This window comes from Rhinopithecus bieti, unplaced genomic scaffold (genome assembly GCF_001698545.2).
Source record: "Rhinopithecus bieti isolate Rb0 unplaced genomic scaffold, ASM169854v2 scaffold_11933, whole genome shotgun sequence".
In the NCBI taxonomy this organism is placed as follows: Eukaryota; Metazoa; Chordata; class Mammalia; order Primates; family Cercopithecidae; genus Rhinopithecus; species Rhinopithecus bieti.
Window position 1 is genome coordinate 379,389 of NW_016806995.1, and position 19,737 is coordinate 399,125.

The 19,737-nt window shown below is 46.4% G+C and overlaps 1 protein-coding gene across 1 annotated transcript; it reads left to right on the top strand.

Moving 5' to 3' along the window:
• Window positions 1–757: 757 nt before the first annotated feature.
• LOC108534364 (uncharacterized protein C12orf76) lies at window positions 758–18,005 on the top strand (the record flags this gene model as incomplete). The annotated part of the gene is made up of 3 exons (XM_017879672.1): window positions 758–927; window positions 2,613–2,720; window positions 16,716–18,005. Coding segments are annotated over 3 exons (387 nt in total), but the record flags the coding sequence as incomplete, so codon positions are not given.
• Window positions 18,006–19,737: the final 1,732 nt, after the last annotated feature.

Consider the following 19,737-nt stretch of genomic DNA (forward strand, 5'->3'; position numbering starts at 1 on the left):
ATGAGCCAAAATCTATCCCCCTGTAACTTTCACCTTTGGTTAAAGTTTTGCCTTGTGTCCCTCTTCAAATGACTGTACACTGCTACTATGTCTCTCCTCTTCTTCAAACTCACAGCCACCATCCTACAGGCCATGTGCTCCCAGCCTGGTGACCAGACCCTCAACTGTCTCAGCCAAGTTCACACGACTACCCTCTTATTTGTCAAGCCCCGCTTAAGAGGTGGTATGCACACTCTTTCTTTGGTGATGGAAGCATGAAATGGTTCAAGCATTTATGATTTGGGAAAATGAACTCAGAAAGAAAATATGCACACCCTTTGACCCAGAAGTCCTACAGACTTAATGCCTTAGGTGTGAGAAGAAGCTTGTGCAGGGATTCCTGGCAACATGAATGTAGGGTGGACACACAGTGAGCACAGTTGTTAGGAGCACAGCCTGAGTTCATTCTCCCTGAGATCAGGAACAGGACAAGGACGCCCGCTTTCACCGTTGCTGTTCAACATGGTACTGGAAGTTCTAGACAGAGCAATTAGGCAAGAAAAGCAATAAAAGGCATCCAGATGGCAAAGAATGAAGTCAAACTATCTTTAGTCACAGATGGCACAATCCCATATATGGAGAATCCCGAAAAATTCACAAGAAAACTATTGGATAGAGCTAATTACTAATTCAGTAAAGTTGCAAGGAACAAGATCAACACACAAAAATTAATTGTGTGTGTGTGTGTGTGTGTGTGTGTTTTTTACACCAGCAAGGAACATTTGAAAAGGAAATTGGAAAAATAATTCCATTTACCATAGCATTTCAGAGAGCTGAGGCTGTGGAGCCAGATGGCTGCGTTCAGAGCTGGTGCTGCTGTTTACCATGTGGCCTTGGACAAGCTTCTTGCTTCGTTCATGCCACAGTTTGTTCAGCTATTAGGTGGAGGTAATACTAGCACCTTCCTTATAGAATTGGTTTTTGTTTTCTTTTTTTTGGTGGGGGAGAGTAAGGATTGCAAAAATTAATATATGTCAGCAAAATAGACTTAGAAGAGTGGTTGGCACATGGTAAGGACTATATTAGGGTTACCAAAAATGTTTATAATTGGGAAAATAGAACAAAAGTTCCAGTTAAATATCTATCCCAGAGACTGGCTGGCAAATTATCACAATGTACCTCTCACCTTGAGCCATATGGAACTGCCTATATTCTATAGCTATGGCCTATAAAATGGGCAGTTCTTTCTTTCTTTCTTTTTTTTTTTGGAGACAGAGTCTCACTCTGTTGCCCAGGCTAAAGTGCAGTGCAGTGGCATGATCTCAGCTCACTGCACCCTCCGCCTTCTAGGTTCAAGTGATTATGCTGCCTCAGCCTCCCAAGTAACTGGGATTACAGGCATGCACCACCACGACTGGATAATTTTTGCATTTTTAGTAGAGATGGGGTTTCCGCCATGTTGGCCAGCCTGGTCTTGAACTCCTGGCCTCAAGTCATCTGCCTGCCTTGGCGTCCCAAAGTGCTGGGATTACAGGCGTGAGGCACCATGACCTGCCAAAATGGGCAGTTTCATATATTCAGTCACTAGGATACTCTTTAGCCACTGAAAATGATTGTGTATCATAGATCTGTCTTTATCACAGATATATATTTACTGTCATAGAAAGAATTAATAACATATTATTGAGTAAAAAGAGCAAGTTACAAAACAGCCTGCAGCCTGGAGTGTGGCCACGTTTGTAACATCAGTGTATCTATTTGTGTGTCTAGGTGTGGACATAGAGAGATATTTAGAAGACACTCAAAAGTTTCAACAGTGATTGCCTGAGTGATTTGTGCTGGGATCTTTTTTTTTTTTTTTTTTTTTTTTGAGACAGAGTCTCGCTGTGTCACCCAGGCTGGAGTTTACAATGGCATGATCTTGGCTCACTGCAATCCTCGTCTCATGGGTTCACATGATTCTCCCACCTCAACCTCCCGAGTAGCTGGGATTATAGGCGCCCACCACTGCGCCTGGTTAATTTTTGTATTTTTAGTAAAGACAGGGTTTCGCCATGTTAGGCAGGCTGGCCTCAAACTCCTGACCTCAAGTGATCCACCTGCCTTGGTCTTCCAAAGTGCTGAGATTACAGGCACAAGTCACTGCGCCCAGCTGGGATCTTAATTTATACTTTTTCTTTTTAGCCCTTGATTTTACCCTGTTAGACTGACTTTAGGAATCTAACCCCCAAAAGTGCAAAAGAATACATTAGTGTTGAAGCCACTAAGTTAGTGGTAATTTGTTACAGAAACTAATATACTTGGGTTTTAACTTGCCTTGGGGTGCTGGCTCTCCCCCATTTTCTTCTCAGAGCATCTCTTGGGTCCTCAACCCTTGCTGAGCCCCCACTATGGCCTAGTGGACCAGGGATGGACTTGATTAGATTCTCCTCTTGGGATTTTAAATAAGAGAATCAGAGGCTGTATGCTCAGCTTCACCATGCTGCACTGCAGGCACAATGCCTGGCGCCACTGTTCTTTAGGGGTCCATGAAGATGTCTGTTGGCCCTGGGTTAGTCATGAGCTAAGGGATATGAGGGCAGTTCACTTTGAAGGCTCAGCCCTTTGGTGTTACCTTTGCTCTGGAACCTCAGGAGCTATAAGGGGCAGAGGAACTTTGCTGAAAGGCACATCCTTCCTGCAGAGCTTGAAGAACAATCTAACCATGCTAGCATGGGGCCCATCCCACCTGCGATGCCAGTGTAAGTGTGTGAAAGTCACTCATATTCGGCTGGGTGCGTTGGCTCATGCCTGTAATCCCAGCACTTTGGGAGGCCGAGGTGGGCGGATCACGAGGTCGGGAGATCAAGACCATCCTGGCTAACATGGTGAAACTCCGTCTCTACTAAAAATACAAAAAATTAGCGCCTGTAGTCCCAGCTACTTGGGAGGCTGAAGCAGGAGAATGGCGTGAACCTGGAAGTGGAGCTTGCAGTGAGCTGAGATCATGCCACTGCACTCCAGCCTGGGCGACAGAGCAAGACTCTGTCTCAATTAAAAAAAAAAAAAAAGAAAAGAAAAAAGAAAGTCACTCATATTCAGAGCATGTGGATTGGGACTCTGAAGACCGATTTTGTGGTGGACACCTTCATCTCCATTTGGTGAGTCCAGCACAAGCAGCCTGAGAGTTCCATGGGCTCAACCTCACCCTCCATCCTTATTTCCCTGCCACTCCAGGGCTCTTCCTCATCCAGACTTGCCTGTGAGTGCGCCTTGATGGATGTATTAGTCTGTTCTCATGCTGCTAATAAAGGCATATCCAAAACTAGGTCATTTATAAAGAAAAGAGGTTTAATGGACTCACAGTTCCACGGGGCTGGGGAGGCCTCACAATCTTGGTGAAAAGCGAAAGGCACGTCTTACATGGCGGCAGGCAATGAGCGAATGAGAGCCAAGCAAAAGGGGAAACCTCTTATAAAACCATCAGATCTCATAAGACTTAGTCACTGTCTCCCACCGGGTCCCTCCTACAACATGTGGGAATTACGGGAGCTACAATTCAACATGAGATTTGGGTGGGGACACAACCAAACCATATCAATGACTTCTCTCCCATTAGCTCTCTTCTACCTCCCAGACTCTTTCCAGCTTTCCTCTTCTTCTTCTTTTTAAGAGACTGGAGTCTTACTGTGTTGCCCTGACTGGTCTTGAACTCCTGGGCTCAAGGGATCCTCCCACCTCCACCTAATAAGTAGCTGCGACTATAGGCATGCACCACCACACCCCCAAAATTTACCCATCCTCCCCAACCCAGTAAAATCCTCAGCTTCTTCACACCCTTGTTTAGCTCCAGGCACCAGCAGCTTTGCCTTCTATAGAATGCATAAATTTATAGCCTCTTAGAGCAAAAAGGTCAGGGATTAAACCTACCACCTGGAGGGGTGATATGGCTTGCCTTAGTCACCAAGCAAGGTCAGGAGAGTATTTCTGGGATGGTCATTAGCACTTTCTTTCCAAAGGGAGGACAGTACAAACTCATTTTCATGATCACAGTATTCCCCTCCTACAGGTAAAGTGTGCAAACTGGCTTTCATTCCCTCTTTTTTTTCTTTGATGCAGCACTGGAACTTTTTTTTTTTTTTTTTTTTTGAGATGGAGTCTGGCTCTGTTGCCCAGGCTGGAGTGCAGTGGCACAATCTCAGCTCACTGCAAGCTCTGCCTCCCAGATTCAAACTATTTTCCTGCCTCAGCCTCCCAAGTAGCTGGGATTACAGGTGCACACCACCACCCCGACTAATTTTGTATTTTTAGTAGAGACAGGGTTTTACCATGTTGGCCAGGCTGATCTTGAACTCCTGACCTCAAGTGATCAGCCCACCTCAGCCTCCTAAAGTGCTGAGATTACAGGAGTGAGCCACTGCGCCTGGCCTAAAAGATTTTAATTCTTAAAATTTACATGTTCATCATGACACAGAGACATGTTTTCTGTTTAGGAGAGGGCTGGATTCCATTAAGGCTGATCTGTCATATGTTGCACATTCTGGAATGAACATGAGAAATCAGAATTGAGCTTCCCAAATGGTGGGTCACAGTGACCCAGAGTTGTTCCAGGAGAACATTGCAACATCCAACATGAGAAAGTGCTGTATGTACCATGTATGTGTTGGGATGCTGGGCTGAAATGTATTATCAAGCATTATCGTATTTGTCTATGGAATTCTGAAACCACCTTTGCACAATTGTGACTGAGACAATGAACGAGATCTAACTTAACTGACTCCATCTCGCTTCTAACCTCCAAGCTGTCCTTGTTCATTCCTGGTCACAGGCTGAACTAACTTTGGGAGAAACTTAGTTTATAGTTTAAACAAAGATGGTAACAGCCCTTTCCCAAAGCAGACCTCCTTCTTGCCTGGGGACTAGATTGCCTTTGTAGGACTAACATTAGCCACAAGATTAAAAATTATGGTTTAGGAGTCATGCAACTGGAGGCTACAAGATTCTGACCCTCCCTAAACTGCTCCTAAGATCAGTGCCTGAGATATTTTGCAGACCCTGCACTTGATGGATCAGCTCAATAAACTGACTCATCTGATCTTGTGGTCCCCTCCCAGGAACTGACTCAGCACAAGAAGAGAGCTTCGACTCCCTATGATTTAATCTCTGACCAATCAGCACTCCTGGCACACTGGCTTACCCCAACCCACCAAGTTATCCTTAAAAGCTCCGTTCCTGAATGCTAGGGGAGACTGATTTGAGTAATAATAAAACTCGGGTCTCCCGCACAGCTTGCTCTGCGTAAATTCTTTTTCCTCTATTGTAATTCCCCTGTCTTGATGAATTGGCTCTGTCTAGGCAGCAGGCAAGGTGAACCCTTTGGGCAGTTACAATTCTATTTAATACCTCTCTCTCTTCCAGGCATGGTGGCTCACGCCTGTAATCCCAACACTTTGGGAGGCTGAGGTGGGTGGATCACCTGAAGTCAGGAGTTCGAGATCAGCCTGGCCAGCATGGTGAAACCCTGTCTCTACTAAAAATACAAAGTTAGTTGAGTGTGGCAGTGCATGCCTGTAATACCAGCTACTCCTGCTGAGGCAGGAGAATCGCTTGAACCCAGGAGGTGGAGGTTGCAGTGAGCAGAGATAGTGCCACTGCACTCCAGCCTGGGTGACAGAGGGAGACTCTGTCTCAAAAAAAATAAAATAAAAAACCTTTGTCTCATATATGCTGATTAGGTCTCAAATTTGGATCTCTTACCTCTTACCCCAACATCTTTCTTGACAATCTTTCTTTTTAAATAAATGCTATAGAAATACTAAAATGTATTGTGAATAATATAACACCCACATATCACCATCCAATTTAAGAAATAAAGCATTACTAATCCAGTTTTGCTCCCTGCAAACGCATCCTTCTTCTCATTCTCTTTCCCTTCCCTTTGTAAACACCCTGCAGCCCGGCACAGTGGCTGCACCTGCAGTCCCACTGTGGGAGGCTGAGACTGGTGGATCTCTTGAGCCCAGGAGTTTGTGGCCGTAGTGTGTTACGATTGCACCTGTGAAATAGCCACTGCATTCCAGCCTCAGCAACATAGCAAGACTCCATCTCTAAACAAAACCCTGAATTTGACATTTGTCATTCCCTTGTTTTTATATTTCTAAGCACATATATGTCTACATATGTAAAAAAAATAATTTTTACTTTTTTATTGGGGCGAAATTCATAGAACACAAAATTAACCACTGTAAACATGAACAATTCAGTGACATTTCAGAGAGGTGTGCAACCACCACCTCTATCTAGTTCCAGATCATTTTCATCACCCCAAAAGGACACCCCATGCCCATTAGTAGTCACTCACCATTTCTCCCTCCCTCTGTCCCCTGCAACCACAAATCTACTGTCTGTCTGTATAGATTTACCTATTCTGGGTATTTCACATAAATGGAGTCATACAATATGTGTGGCCTTTTGTGACTAGCCTCTTTGAGGTAGCAGACATAATGTTTTCAAGGTTCATCGATGTTATAGCAGTATGAGTACTCTGTTCCTTTTTTATGGCTGAATAATATCTCATCTTATTGAATGGATAGACCACATTTTGCCTATGCATTCATCCATACATGAACATTTGGGTTATGTGAATAGTGCTGCTATGCACATTCATGTATAGGTAGTTGTGAGTACATGATGTTGCTTTGGATTTCTCTAAACTTTATATCACACTGCAGCTTGCTTTGCTTGTTCAGTGTTAGGTTATTTCCATGTTGATATGCACAGCTCTAGTTAATTCATTTTCACTGCTCCAAAGCATCCCATTTTAAAAATTATTTTATTATTTTTTTGAGATAGGGTCTTGCTCTGTTGCCCAGGCTGGAGTGCAGGGGTGCAATCACAGCTTACCATAGCCTTGACCTCTGGGGCCCAAGCAATCCTCCTACCTTGGCCTCCATCTCTACAGGCATGTGCTACCACACCCAGCTAATTTTTGTATTTTTAGTCAAGACAGGGTTTCTTCATGTTGTCCAGGCTGGTCTCGAACTCCTGGGCTTGAGCAACTCTCCTGCTTCAGCCTCCCAAAGTGCTGAGATTACAGGTATGAGCCACTGCGCCTGGTCCAAAGCATCCCATTGTATGAATCCAACAATTTATCCATTTATTGTTTGAGAACATATAGGTTATTTCTTGCTTTCCCTCTTACAAGCAATGCTGCAGAAGCATTCTTGTCCATAACTCCGGCACATGTACAAGAGTTTCTCTAGGGCACATAGGTAAGAGTTTCATTGCTGGGTCATGAGGAATGCTCTTCTTCAAATGTACTTGCTATTGTCAAATATGAGCTGTCTTTCAGGAGCCTCCCAGTGGTCCTCAGCCCTGGCTATGCATTAGAATCAGCTGGGAACTTTTTTTTTTTTTCCCCAAGATAGAGTCTTGCTCTGTGACCCAGGTTGGAGTGCAGTGGTGCAATCTCGGCTCACTGCAAACTTCGCCTCCCAGGTTCAAGCAATTCTTCTGCCTCAGCCTCCCGAGTAGCTGGGATTACAGGCGCACACCACCACACCGGGCCAATTTTTGTATTTTTAGTAGAGATGGGGTTTCACCATGTTGGTCAGGCTGGTCTCGAACTTCTGGCCTTGAGTGATCCACCCATGTCGGCCTCCCAAGGTGCTGGGATTACAGGCGTGAGCCACCGTGCCCATTCTCACCTGGGAACTTTTTTTTTTTTTTGAGACATAGTCTAGCTCTGTAACCAGGCTGGAGTGCAGTGGCACGATAGCGGCTTACTGCAACCCCCACCTCCTGGCTTCAAGCGATTCTCCTGCCTCAGCCTCCTGTGTAGCTGGCATGCACCACCATGCCCAGCTAATTTTTGTATTTTTAGTAGAGACGGGGTTTCACCATGTTGGCTACGATGATCTCGACCTCCTGACCTTGTGATCCGCCCACCTCGGCCTCCCAAAGCGCTGGGATTACAGGCATGAGCCACTGAGCCTAGCCATGAACTTTTAAAATATATATAGGTATCTGGATAACTCCCCAGACTCACGAAATCATAGTCTCCAGGGATGGGACTGGGGAGCTGCAATTTTGAAAGCTCCCTGGGTGGTTACACAGCCAATGTGGAGAACAGCTGGGGCTGAGTCTTGGCCCACTGTGTCTCAGCTCAGCCCAAGGTCAGCTCATAGAGGGAAGCCATCATCTTAGACTTGCTAATATCACTCAGCAGCAGGGCAGAGAGAAGGGACTAAATAAATAAACTCTGAATGAGTAAACAAAGCATTTAAACCCTTTAGGCTGGACGTGATGGTGCATGCATGCAATCAATCACAGTAACTATCTCCTACAGTTGTGAGGATTAAAGGAGATGATGCATGTAGAACACTTGGCACGTATTAAGTTCCCAATAAAGAATAGCTCCTGCAGCCTGGTGTGGTGGCTTACACCTATAACCACAACATTTTGGGAGGCTGAGGTGGAGAATCGCTTGAGGCCAGGAGTTCGAGACCAGCCTGGGCAACATAAAGAGACCCCTGGGTCTACAAAAAATAATATAAATTAGCTGGGTGTGGTGGCACACGCCTGTAGTTCCAGCTACTCAGGAGGCTGAGGTGGGAGGATCAACTTGAGCTCAGGAGTTAGAGGTTGTAGTGAGCTATGATTGCACCACTGCACTCCAGCCTGGGCAACAGAGCAAGGCCCTTTCTCTAGAATAAAAAAGAGAGAGAGAGAGTAGCTGCCATTTTCAATGTTGTTGATAAAGCAGGTGGGTGTTTCTGAAAATGCACCAGACACAGCCTTAGACTGGAAGGTGCTGATGTGTTACTGAGCCTCCAGACGAAGCTGGTGAACCCACTGGAGTGGGATTTTATGACTGGAGAAACTGTCCTATCTATGAGGGGCCATGTTAGGCAATGTTAAAGAATGGAATTGGGGGCCAGGTGTGGTGGCTCACGCCTGTAATCCCTACACTTTGGAAGGCCAAGGCAGGCGGATCACGAGGTCAGGAGTTCGAGACCAGCATGGCCAACATGGTGAAACTCGGTCTCTACTAAAAATACAAAAATTAGCCGGGTGTGGTGGCGTGTGCCTGTAATCCCAGCTACTCAGAAGGCTGAGGCAGAAGAATCAGTTAAACCTGTGAGGCGGAGCATGCAGTAAGCCGAGATCGCACCACTGTACTCCAACCTGGGTGACAGAGCAAGACTCCATCTCAAAAAAAAAAAAAGAGATTGGGGGCAGTAGCTTACCTATAGCAAATGCTCAGTATGTGCCAGATACTGGGCAAAGGAGTTTGCAGACACGTATCATTTTATCCTTACAATTCATGAGGTAGGTATGACTATGCTTTCCATTGTGCAGAGAGGGAAAACGAGTCACATGGAAACAAGTCATGCAGCAGAGCTAGGATTGGAACAGAAGTGGCCTGCAGAGCCTGCCTCCCAGCCCACTGTTCTATGCCTCCCACTGATGCTTTCCTGTGTCTGCCATTTAGCTTTGCTCTGGTGAGTGACAAGCTGTACCAGTGGAAAGAGCCTGCCATCAGTTCTGTGCACAGCAAGGTGAAAAGGATAGCAGAGGTGAAAGAGGAGATCATGGAGAACGGAGTGAAGAAGTTGGTGCACAGTGTCTTTAACATGGCAGATTGCACCTTCCCTTTGCAGGCAAGCACCTGGTAGTGTTACCGGACCCCAACACCCAAAGGTAGCCACTGGGTCAGGTTTCTGCACTATAGTTCCTTCTGTGGTCGCCAGAAATGCGTTACAGGAAAAGGGTCCCAATCCAGACCCCAAGAGAGGGTTCTTGGATCTAGCGCAAGAATGAATTTAGGGCAAGTCCGCAATGCAAAGTGAAAGCAAGTTTATTAAGAAAGTAAAGGGATAGGCCGGGCGCGGTGGCTCAAGCCTGTAATCCCAGCACTTTGGGAGGCTGAGACGGGCGGATCACGAGGTCAGGAGATCGAGACCATCCTGGCGAACACGGTGAAACCCCGTCTCTAACTAAAAAAATACAAAAAACTAGCCGGGCGACCTGGCGGGCGCCTGTAGTTCCCAGCTTACTCGGGAGGCTGAGGCAGGAGAATGGCGTGAACCCGGGAGGCGGAGCTTTGCAGTGAGCTGAGATCCGGCCACTGCATCCAGCCGGGCGACAGAGGCGAGACTCCGTCCTCAAAAAAAAAAAAAAAAAAAGAAAGAAAGTAAAGATAAAAGAATGGCTACTCCATAGAGCAGCCCTGAGGGCTGTTGGTTGGACATTTTTATGGTTATTTCTTGATGATATACTAAACAAGGGGTGGTTTATCCATGCCTCCCCCTTTTAGATCATATAGTGTAACTTCCTGATGTTGCCATGACATTTGTAAACTGTCATGGCACTGATGGGAGTGTAGCACTGAAGACGAGCAGAGGTCACTCTTGTCGCCATTTTGGTTTCTGTGGGTTATAGCCGGCTCCTTTACTGCAACCTGTTTTATCAGCAAGGTCTTTATGACCTGTATTTTGTGCTGACCTCCTGTCTCATCCTGTGACTTAGAATGTCTTAACCATCTGGGAATGCAGCCCAGTAGGTTTCAGCCTCATTTTACCCAGCTCCTATTTAAGATGGGGTTGCTCTGGTTCACACGCCTCTGACATTTGTATTGCACATCCATTGTGAGGTAGATGATACTAATCCCACTACAAATCAAGCCTTCAGGAGGTGAGGCAATGTGTGAGGTGGTAAAGCCTCCAGATTCAAAACTATGCTTGGGTCAAATTCCAGCTCTGCCACTTTGTGTGTGCAGTGTTGGGCCAAACACTTAGGCTCAGTTCCCTCATGTATTCAGCAAACAGTTACTGAATATAATATGCTACTCTTCTAGTCTCTGGGACAGAGCAGAGAGCAAGAACAAAATCGCTGTGCTCATGGACTTCACACGCTACGGCGGAGCAGGTCCTCAGAAAATCATCAAATGTACATCAAATGTATAAGGTAAATGGTGATGAGTCTAAAGTGAATGGGGAGAATGGAAGATAACGAAGGTAGGGAGAATGTACATTAAGGGAAAAGGAGTGTTGCAATTTCAGAAAAGGATGTCTGGGCAAAGCCTCCCTGAGAAGGTGGCATTTGTACAACAGAAACACAGTATCTATTTTCCGGGCCTGTAATGAAAGTTTAATAAGAAAATGCATGGATTCTTAAAAAATCTTCAATAGGCCCCAAATGGACCTACAAGACCTCTACCTCAATGGATAAAGGAACGCTAACCATAGCAGAACGGTAATCGCGGCAGAACGTTGGCACAGACGGAAAGTTGATTGGTACAGAAAGTTTGTCCGAGGGAAACGTTAGTTATTGAGGAACGTTAATCCGGAACAAATCTTGGGCAGAAGCGGAAGTTAGACCAGAACGCACAGTTACCATGGCAATGAGGCGCGCTCGAAGGGCGGTGGCAGCCACGCAGAGAGACCTGGGAGGAGACAGAGGCAGGGCTTGCGACGGAAGTGGCCTCTCTGCTTCTGCAGGGCTAGGGAAGATGCTGCGTCCGGCGTTATCGTGGCTGTGCTTTGGCCTCTGCAGCCTCCTGGTCGGGGATGCAGAGGCCCCGAGCCCCGTGGATCCGCTGGAGCGGAGCCGACCGTACGCGGTGCTGCGCGGGCAGAACCTGGGTGAGCGGTCCTGGAGCTGGCGGGCGGCGGGTAGTGCCCGAGCTTTCACCGCTCCGGGTGCTGGAGCCGGGCTTACGGAGCGGACAGGGGATAGAGTGGGGAGATGGGTGAGGGCGTGGAGTGCAGGTGAGGCCTCTCAGGGGGCCCCGAGACTCCCTCTCCAAAAGCCTGGGGCAGAAGGCCTGAGCTTTACCTCTCAGCAAGTGCTCAATATGTGCCAGAACTTTCGCCTCCCAGGTTCAAGCAATTCTCCTGCCTCAGCCTGCCGAGTAGCTGGGATTATAAGCGCACCCCACTACACTTGGCTAATTTTTGTATTTTTAGTAGAGATGGGGTTTCACTGTGTTGGCCAGGCTGATCTCGAACTCCTGGAGTCGAGTGATCCACCCACCTCGGGTGGATCACCCACAAGACATGGTGTCCAGTAGGCTCTCAATATGTACTAGTTGCCCATGAATGAACTGCAATCCGGAGACCTGAGTCTCAGTCTGGGTCCCCTCCTCGCTGGCTGTGTGGGCTCAGGCTCACAACAAGGCACATCATTTACCTCACCCCTCTTCTTTCTCAGAGGAGCCAGTATTTATTGCAAAAATGGTAACGGTTTTTGAGCATTTCCTACATCCCATGTCTTGTGCTATGCACTTTGTATACGCGAATTCATTTGAGCCTCACAGTAACTTAATAAGAAATGTACGGTTTGCAGCCCTATTTTTTTTTTTTTTTCTTTTACCATAGGGTATCCTCTGTCACCCAGGCTGGAGTGCAGTGGTGCTAGACTAGAAATTATAAAAACTACTCCTTTGCCATAGATATAGTTTGAGAAATGCTGTCCTAGACAGTTCTGTACAATAGGTGTTTATTTTTTTTGAGATGGAGTTTCACTCTTGTTGCCCAGGCTGGAGTGCAGTGGGGCGGTCTTGGCTCACTGCAACCTCCGCCTCCCGGGTTCAAGCAGTTCTCCTGCCTCCGTCTCTCGAGTAGCTGGGACCACAGGTGTGTGCCACCACGCCCAGGTAATTTTTGTATTTTTAATAGAGATGGGGTTTCACCATGTTGGCCAGGATGGTCTTGATCTCTTGACCTCATGAATTGCCCACTTCGACTCCCAAAATGCTGGGATTACAGGCGTGAGCCACCACGCCAGGCCTAAAACATTCTTTTTTTTTTTTTGAGACGGAGTCTCGCTCTGTCGCCCAGGCTGGAGTGCAGTGGCCCGATCTCCGCTCACTGCCAAGCTCCGCTTCCTGGGTTTACGCCATTCTCCTGCCTCAGCCTCCCGAGTAGCTGGGACTACAGGCGCCCACCACCTCGCCCGGCTAGTTTTTTGCATTTTTTAGTAGAGATGGGGTTTCACCATGTTAGCCAGGATGGTCTCGATCTCCTGACCTCGTGATCCGCCCGTCTCGGCCTCCCAAAGTGCCGGAATTACAGGCTTGAGCCACCGCGCCCGGCCTTAAAACATTCTTTTAAGGTTCTGCCTGGGCCTGCCATTCAGGCATCTGTCACTGCATGCAAAGTGTAGGGAGAAGTGAAAAGATGGCGAGTGGGAGAATTGATCAGGACCCAAATGCATGGCCACTGTGTACCTAACAACTCATGGTTTTAAGCTCCTTTTTAAATTTTACTTTTATTATTATTATTTTTGATATGGAGTCTCACTCTGTCACTCAATCTAGAGTGCAGTGGCGTGATCTTGGCTCACTGCAACCTCCACCTCCTAGGTTCAAGTGATTTCTTGCCTCAGTCTCCCAAGTAGCTGGGATTATAGGCACCCACCACTGTGCCCGGCTAATGTTTGTAATTTTAGTACAGACAGGGTTTCTCCATGTTGGCCAGGCTTGTCTCGAAGTCTTGATCTCAAGTGATCTGCCCATCTCGGCCTCGAAAGGTGCTGGCATTACAGGTGTGAGCTACTGCGTCTGGCCTTTTTTATTTTTTAAAGGTAGATTTCCATCCCCCAATTCCAATCTTCTGCATTCCTGCTTTGGGAGTTTAAATTTTTTTTTTTTTTTTTTTTTTTTTTTTGAGGTGGAGTCTTGCTCTGTCGCCAGGCTGGAGTGCAAGGGCGCGATCTTGGCTCACTGCAACCCCTGACTCCCTGGTTCGGGTGATTCTCCTGCCTCAGCCTCCCGTGTAGCTGGGATTACAGGTGCCCGCCACAATGCCCAGCTAATTTTTGTATATTTACTAGAGATGGGGTTTCACCATGTTAGCCAGAGTGGTCTCGATCTCCTGATCTCGTGATCCTCCCGCCTTGGCCTCTCAAAGTGCTGGGATTACAGGCTTGAGCTGCCGCACACGGCCGGGAGTTTTAAATATTTTTTAGAGTGCTTCCAAAATGCGAGATGCAAGAAAATGGTTTATTTAAATGGAATAAGACAACTTTAAGTCCAATTGTAGTCCAAACCATAGAAACTCAGAATTCAGGACTTTTGGAAATTAGGGCAGGTGTTCAGTTAACAAGGGCTATTTTAAGACGTGACATTTAGTTCACGTAGGTTGTAGATTTTGTTTGACAGAGATCTTAAAATTACTTCTGGCCTTTGAAGTTATGACATACTGTCTTTGACAGCTTCTCCTTCCTTCTTCCCCCTCACTCATCAAAAAAAGATGAGTTTTCTTTTCTTTCTTTTTTTTTTTTTTTGAGACTGAATTTTGCTCTTGTTGCCCAGGCTGGAGTGCAGTGGTGTGATCTCGGCTCACTGCAACCTCTGCCTCCTGGGTTCAAGAAATTCTCCTGCCTCAGCCTCCCAAGTAGCTGGGATTACAGACATGTGCCACCATGCCAGGCTAATTTTGTATTTTTAATAGAGACAGGGTTTCTTCATTTCTCCATGTTGGTCAGGCTGGTCTCGAACTCCCGACCTCAGGTCATCTGCTTGCCTTGGCCTCCCAAAGTGCTGGGATTGCAGGCCTGAGCCACCGCACCTGGCCTGATTTTTCTGTATAGTCGGTTTTACAATAATAACTGTTTTAAGCGTGGAGGGTATGTTGGAGGGGGGCTGTCACAGATACTACAGAGTTACTGATTTGAGTAAAACTATGGTCAACTCTCGGTTTTTCTTTTGTTTTTTTTTTTTTTTTTTTTTGGATGGAGTCTCGCTCTGTCGCCCAGGCTGGAGTGCAATGGTGCGATCTGGGCTCCAGGGTTCAAGCGATTCTCCTGCCTCAGCCTCCTGAGTAGCTGGGATTACAGGTGCCCACCACCATGTCCAGCTAATTTTTGTATTTTTAGTAGAGACGGGGTTTCACCATATTGGCCAGGCTGGTCTCAATCTCCTGTCCTCATGATCCGCCTGCCTTGGCCTCCCAAAGTGCTGGGATTACAGGCATGAGCCACCTCGCCTGACTAAATCTTAGTTTTTCAAAAAGGAACAGTGATGAGACTGAAAAACAACTATGGTTAGGCCCCAGCTGAAACCTGGGATGGGCCCACGTCGCTACAGACACACGCCAGTGCACATTTGCTGGTTTTGAATGCTTCCCAAGATCACTGAGATAGTCACAGAAACAAGATTGCATATCACTGCTGCTGTTGAATAAACCTCTGAACGGTTGCTGGTTATGCTAGTTTATTTTTTCTTTCTTTTCTTTTCTTTTTTGTTATGAAGTAGTTTAAAGCCCAGGTCCTTACCCTGTACCTCCAGGGCTCAACTTGAGTAATCAGTTGTGGTTCCCGTTTCTCACCTGAGCACCTTGAAAATTTCAGATGTGAAATTTAGTCTTAAAAACAACAGTTTTTTTCTTTTCTTTTTTTTGAGATGGAGTCTCCCTCTATTGCCCATGCTGGAATGAAGTGGCATAGTCTTGGCTCACTGCAACCTCTGCCTCCTGGATTCAAGCGATTCTCCTGCCTCGGTCTCTTGAGTAGCTGGGACTGCAGGCACACGCCACCATGCCCAGCTAATTTTTTTGTATTTTTAGTAGAGACAGGGTTTCACCATATTGGCCAGGCTGGTCTCGAACTCCTGACCTCATGATCCGCCTGCCTCGGCCTCCCAAAGTGCTGGGATTACAGGCATGAGCCCCCGCACCCGGCCAAACATAACAGATTTGTGGGTTAATTGCCTCTTTGCTCATAAGGTCCTGTCGAGACTCATCTTGAGACTGAAATACTTCATTGAATCTCCAGATTTTTATTAATGGCTTTAAAGGTATAGTTGGGCATCCTGCTCTCTTGCCCCACTATAATCGGACAATTCTCCACACAAAAGCCAGAGGAATCTCTTTTTTCCCAACTAAATCAGATGATGTCATTCCTTTGCCTACAACCCCCCAGTGGCTTCTCTTTAAACTTAAAATCCATGTTTCCTTCATGGTCTCCAAGGCCCTGTACAGACCGGCCCCAGCCTTCCTCTCTGGCCTGATTTCCTGCCTCTTCCTGCACTCCTTGCCTGGTTGCCTCCCTTCTGTTCACTGAGTGTGTTGAGCTTATACTGGCCTCAAGGCCCTTCCTTAGCTGATCCCTGGGCTTGCAGCACGCTCCCTGCAGAGCCTCACTCGTAAGGTCCCAGCTTTTTTTGTTTTTTTTTTTGAGATGGAGTCTCACTGTGTCTCCCAGTGGCGCAATCTTGTCTCACTATAACCTCCGCCTCCTGGGTTCAAGCAATTCTGCTTCAGCCTCCTGAGTAGCTGGGACTATAGGCACCTGCCACCATGCCTGGCCAATTTTTGTATTTTCAGTAGAGATGGGGTTTCACCATGTTGGCCAGGCTGGTCTCGAACTCCTGACCTCAAGTGATCCACCCACCTAGGCCTCCCAAAGTGCTGAGATTACAGACATGAGCCACCACACTCGGCCTGTCTCAGCTTGTGAGTCTCCTCCTCGGATGCTTCCTGACTGTCCTACCTCCTGCTGCCCACCCCGTCTCCATCCCTAGCCCATTACTGTTTTTTTCATGGTATATCAAGATATGTGAAATGCTCTCACCTGTTTGTTTCTCCCCCCACTATACATAGAGACAACTGGAGAGAGGATCTGTTTACAGCTGTTTGCACAGCACCTGACATAGTGCCTGGCAGCAAGTGGCATTTGATAAATCATTGGCAGTGAGTAGATGAATTGCCTGACCTGGAGCTGCCGTTAGGAAGTAACCTGTTTTCCCTTTGCAGTGTTGATGGGAACCATTTTCAGCATCCTGCTGGTGACTGTCATCCTCATGGCATTTTGTGTCTACAAGCCCATTCGGCGTCGGTGACAGCCAGACAAGTTCTTCAATGAGTATTTGGGAATAGGATAAGTTGTGTTGCACACGGGCCAGTGGAGAAGTTGGAATCAAAACTTTACTACTTGGAAATGACCTTTGGTCTGGACAGTTGGTAAACGCTAAATGAATTAGAAGAAAACATCTACTAGAAATTATTTTTTCCTAACACTGTAGTGCAAATAATTGGCCCCTGAATCTGCTTCTCAGTGTTTCTGACTGTACTTGTTAAAAGACCTGGAAGCTCCAAAGGTCAGTGTAAAGATGGAGTGTTCATGAGAAAGAAAACATTCACCTTGTGAGTGCCTGTAAGAACCACACTGGAAAGAACTCATCATTAATGCTTGAAAATGTTAATAGAGGGAGACTTACCATGTAGACACTCCCTATTTAAGAACCATTTGGTTACAGTGGGTTAAGAATCACAGATTTTTTTTTTTTTTTTTTTTTTTAATCTCACCTGAGTTGGCCTAGAATGCGCTGGTTGCAAAGTGGTGTCAGCTGTGGGGAACTTGGGCCCTCATTCCTTACCTGCATCCGGCCCTGCACTCAGGTGCTCCCCCTGAAGCCAGGGTCACATCAGGTAGACCTGTTACTACATGCACCTTTGGCCTGGAAGGCTCTGGGGTTGGACTGGAAATGTTACTAGGTTGGCCTCTCACAAAAAAGGACCCCATCCTGCTTAAACACATTGATCTCTGTTGCCCTGCATTTGAGTCTTTGTAGCCCACGGTCTGAAACTTGAGGTAGCTTTCCAGATTTGGAATGTAAAAGGCTCAGCAGGCACTCTGTTCATCCCTGGGTGGGGAGGGCCCAGCCAGAAGTGCATGTCCACTGTACCGGCCAGTGTGGGTTTACACAAATTTCATCTCCTCTTTGAAAATGCTATTAGTTTGCACTGTTGGTGAACTGGATTTTTTCCTCCTATTGAAATAATACTTTCATACTTATAAAGCGGTCGTCAATATTTATTTCAAGGTGCTAGATTTAATTTTGTTATTAAGTTGAAATGCTTATCTTGTGTTCAAGCACAGCACTGATTTTAACAACCTGCATTTAATGTGAAATAACTGAAGCAGGATACTGTAACTGTTTAACTTAAGGATTTTGTTTGTAATCTTGTAACATTGAGCCATTGAAATGTTCACTGTTCTGTGCTTTTGAGCAAAATGTCAATTAAAATTAAAGTAAAATCCTATATATTGTTTTACTCCACCAATTATTTCCCAAGTGTTTGAAATGCAGGTATGTGTTTGAATTTGATCTAATCACTTAAAGAAGCTCTGTGAAGTGAAAAAAAAATTTTTTTTTTCCCCGAGATGGAGTTTGGTTCCTGTTGCCCAGGCTGGAGTGCAATGGTGTGGTCTCAGCTCACTGCAACCTCCACCTCCCGGGTTCAAGCGATTCTCCTGCCTCAGCCTCTGGAGTAGCTGGGATTATGGGCATGAGCCACCATGCCCGGCTAATTTTTTTGTATTTTAGTAGAGATGGGGTTTCACCATGTTGGCCAGGCTGGTCTCAAACTCCTGACCTCAGGTGATCCACCCGCCTCAGCCTCCCAAAGTGCTGGGATTACAGGCATGAGCCACTGTGCCTGGCCTAAAGTTGAGATTAGGAAGTCTCCTAGTGTTGCCTATGATTTAGTGGCTCCATGGAGTCATATCAGCATGTTGTATTTTTTTCCACCTGGACCTCAGGCTTAAACCTATATATTTCTAAACAGAGGTCTAGGTGGTACTTTGAACTCCATCATTCATTGCACCACAGAATCACTGGAAATTTCCATATCCAGTTCATCTTCCTTGATGTCATTTATGGTCAAGAGACTGTGACCAAGCTGGCGGTTATGACAGTTTCCCTTTCCTGTCATTATTTAGAGCAGACTTCCACTTCCTTGACATGCCACGTTTATGTAGTGTGACAAGCTTGTTTATAGAGCAGAGTGCCTTAGGAACCTAGTTCCTAGCAGTGTCTAACGTGCAGAAATTGCTCAATTAGTTTCTGGCTGGGCGCGGTGGCTCATGCCTGTAATCCCAGCACTTTGGGAGGCCGAGGCGGGTGGGTGGATCACCTCAGGTCAGGGGTTTGAGAGCAGCCTGGCCAACATGGTGAAACCCTGTCTCTACTAAAAATACAAAAAGCCAGGCATGGTGGCACACGCCTGTAATCCCACCTTCTCAGGAGGCTGAGGCAGGAGAATTGCTTGAACCCGGGAGGCAGAGGCTGCAGTGAGCCGAGATTGCGCCATTGCACTCCAACCTGGGCAACAAGAGCAAAACTCCGTCTCAGAAAACAAAACAAAACTTTCTGCTGATATTGGGCCACTCAAGCTTAGCTTTTCAGTTTTAAATAATCCATAGTCATTGCACCCCTTGACCCGAAGGAGTAATGTTTTTCTTCATAGTGTTCTTGTAGCTTCAAGTACTGATATCTACTTTCCCCCAAAAGCAAAGCAGCTCCTTTATATCTTCCCAAATACAGCCTCAGTTTTGGAACCCACCCATTTCTACTGGCCACTGCCGTTGTTGTTTTTAATACCAACATTAGGAATAGGAAGAGTTTGGAAGCCTTATCATCTAGACTTCTAGGAACAGCCTCATAAAGCACTTGGCTTCAAGGGATAGCATTGATGCAGAGCTTTGATGTTGGCTGGGCTTCCCTTACCCTACAAGGGCCAGTTTACCTCCAGAAGAAACCACGGGTGTCAGAACAGCCCAACACTGGCTTGCTTTTAGTTTCCATTTGAAACAAGCAGCACGGGGCTTGTTAACCTGGGCAGGAAGGCTGGGAGGAGCATGCCACCTTTGCAGTGGTGAACTGAGCAATGTGAGGCATTCTAATGTTCTACTGACATACATAACAGGAAGTGTGGTCACTACATTCAGTGACTAGAAAAAACTGGAAAGAAAAAAGACTCAAAGACTGGAATA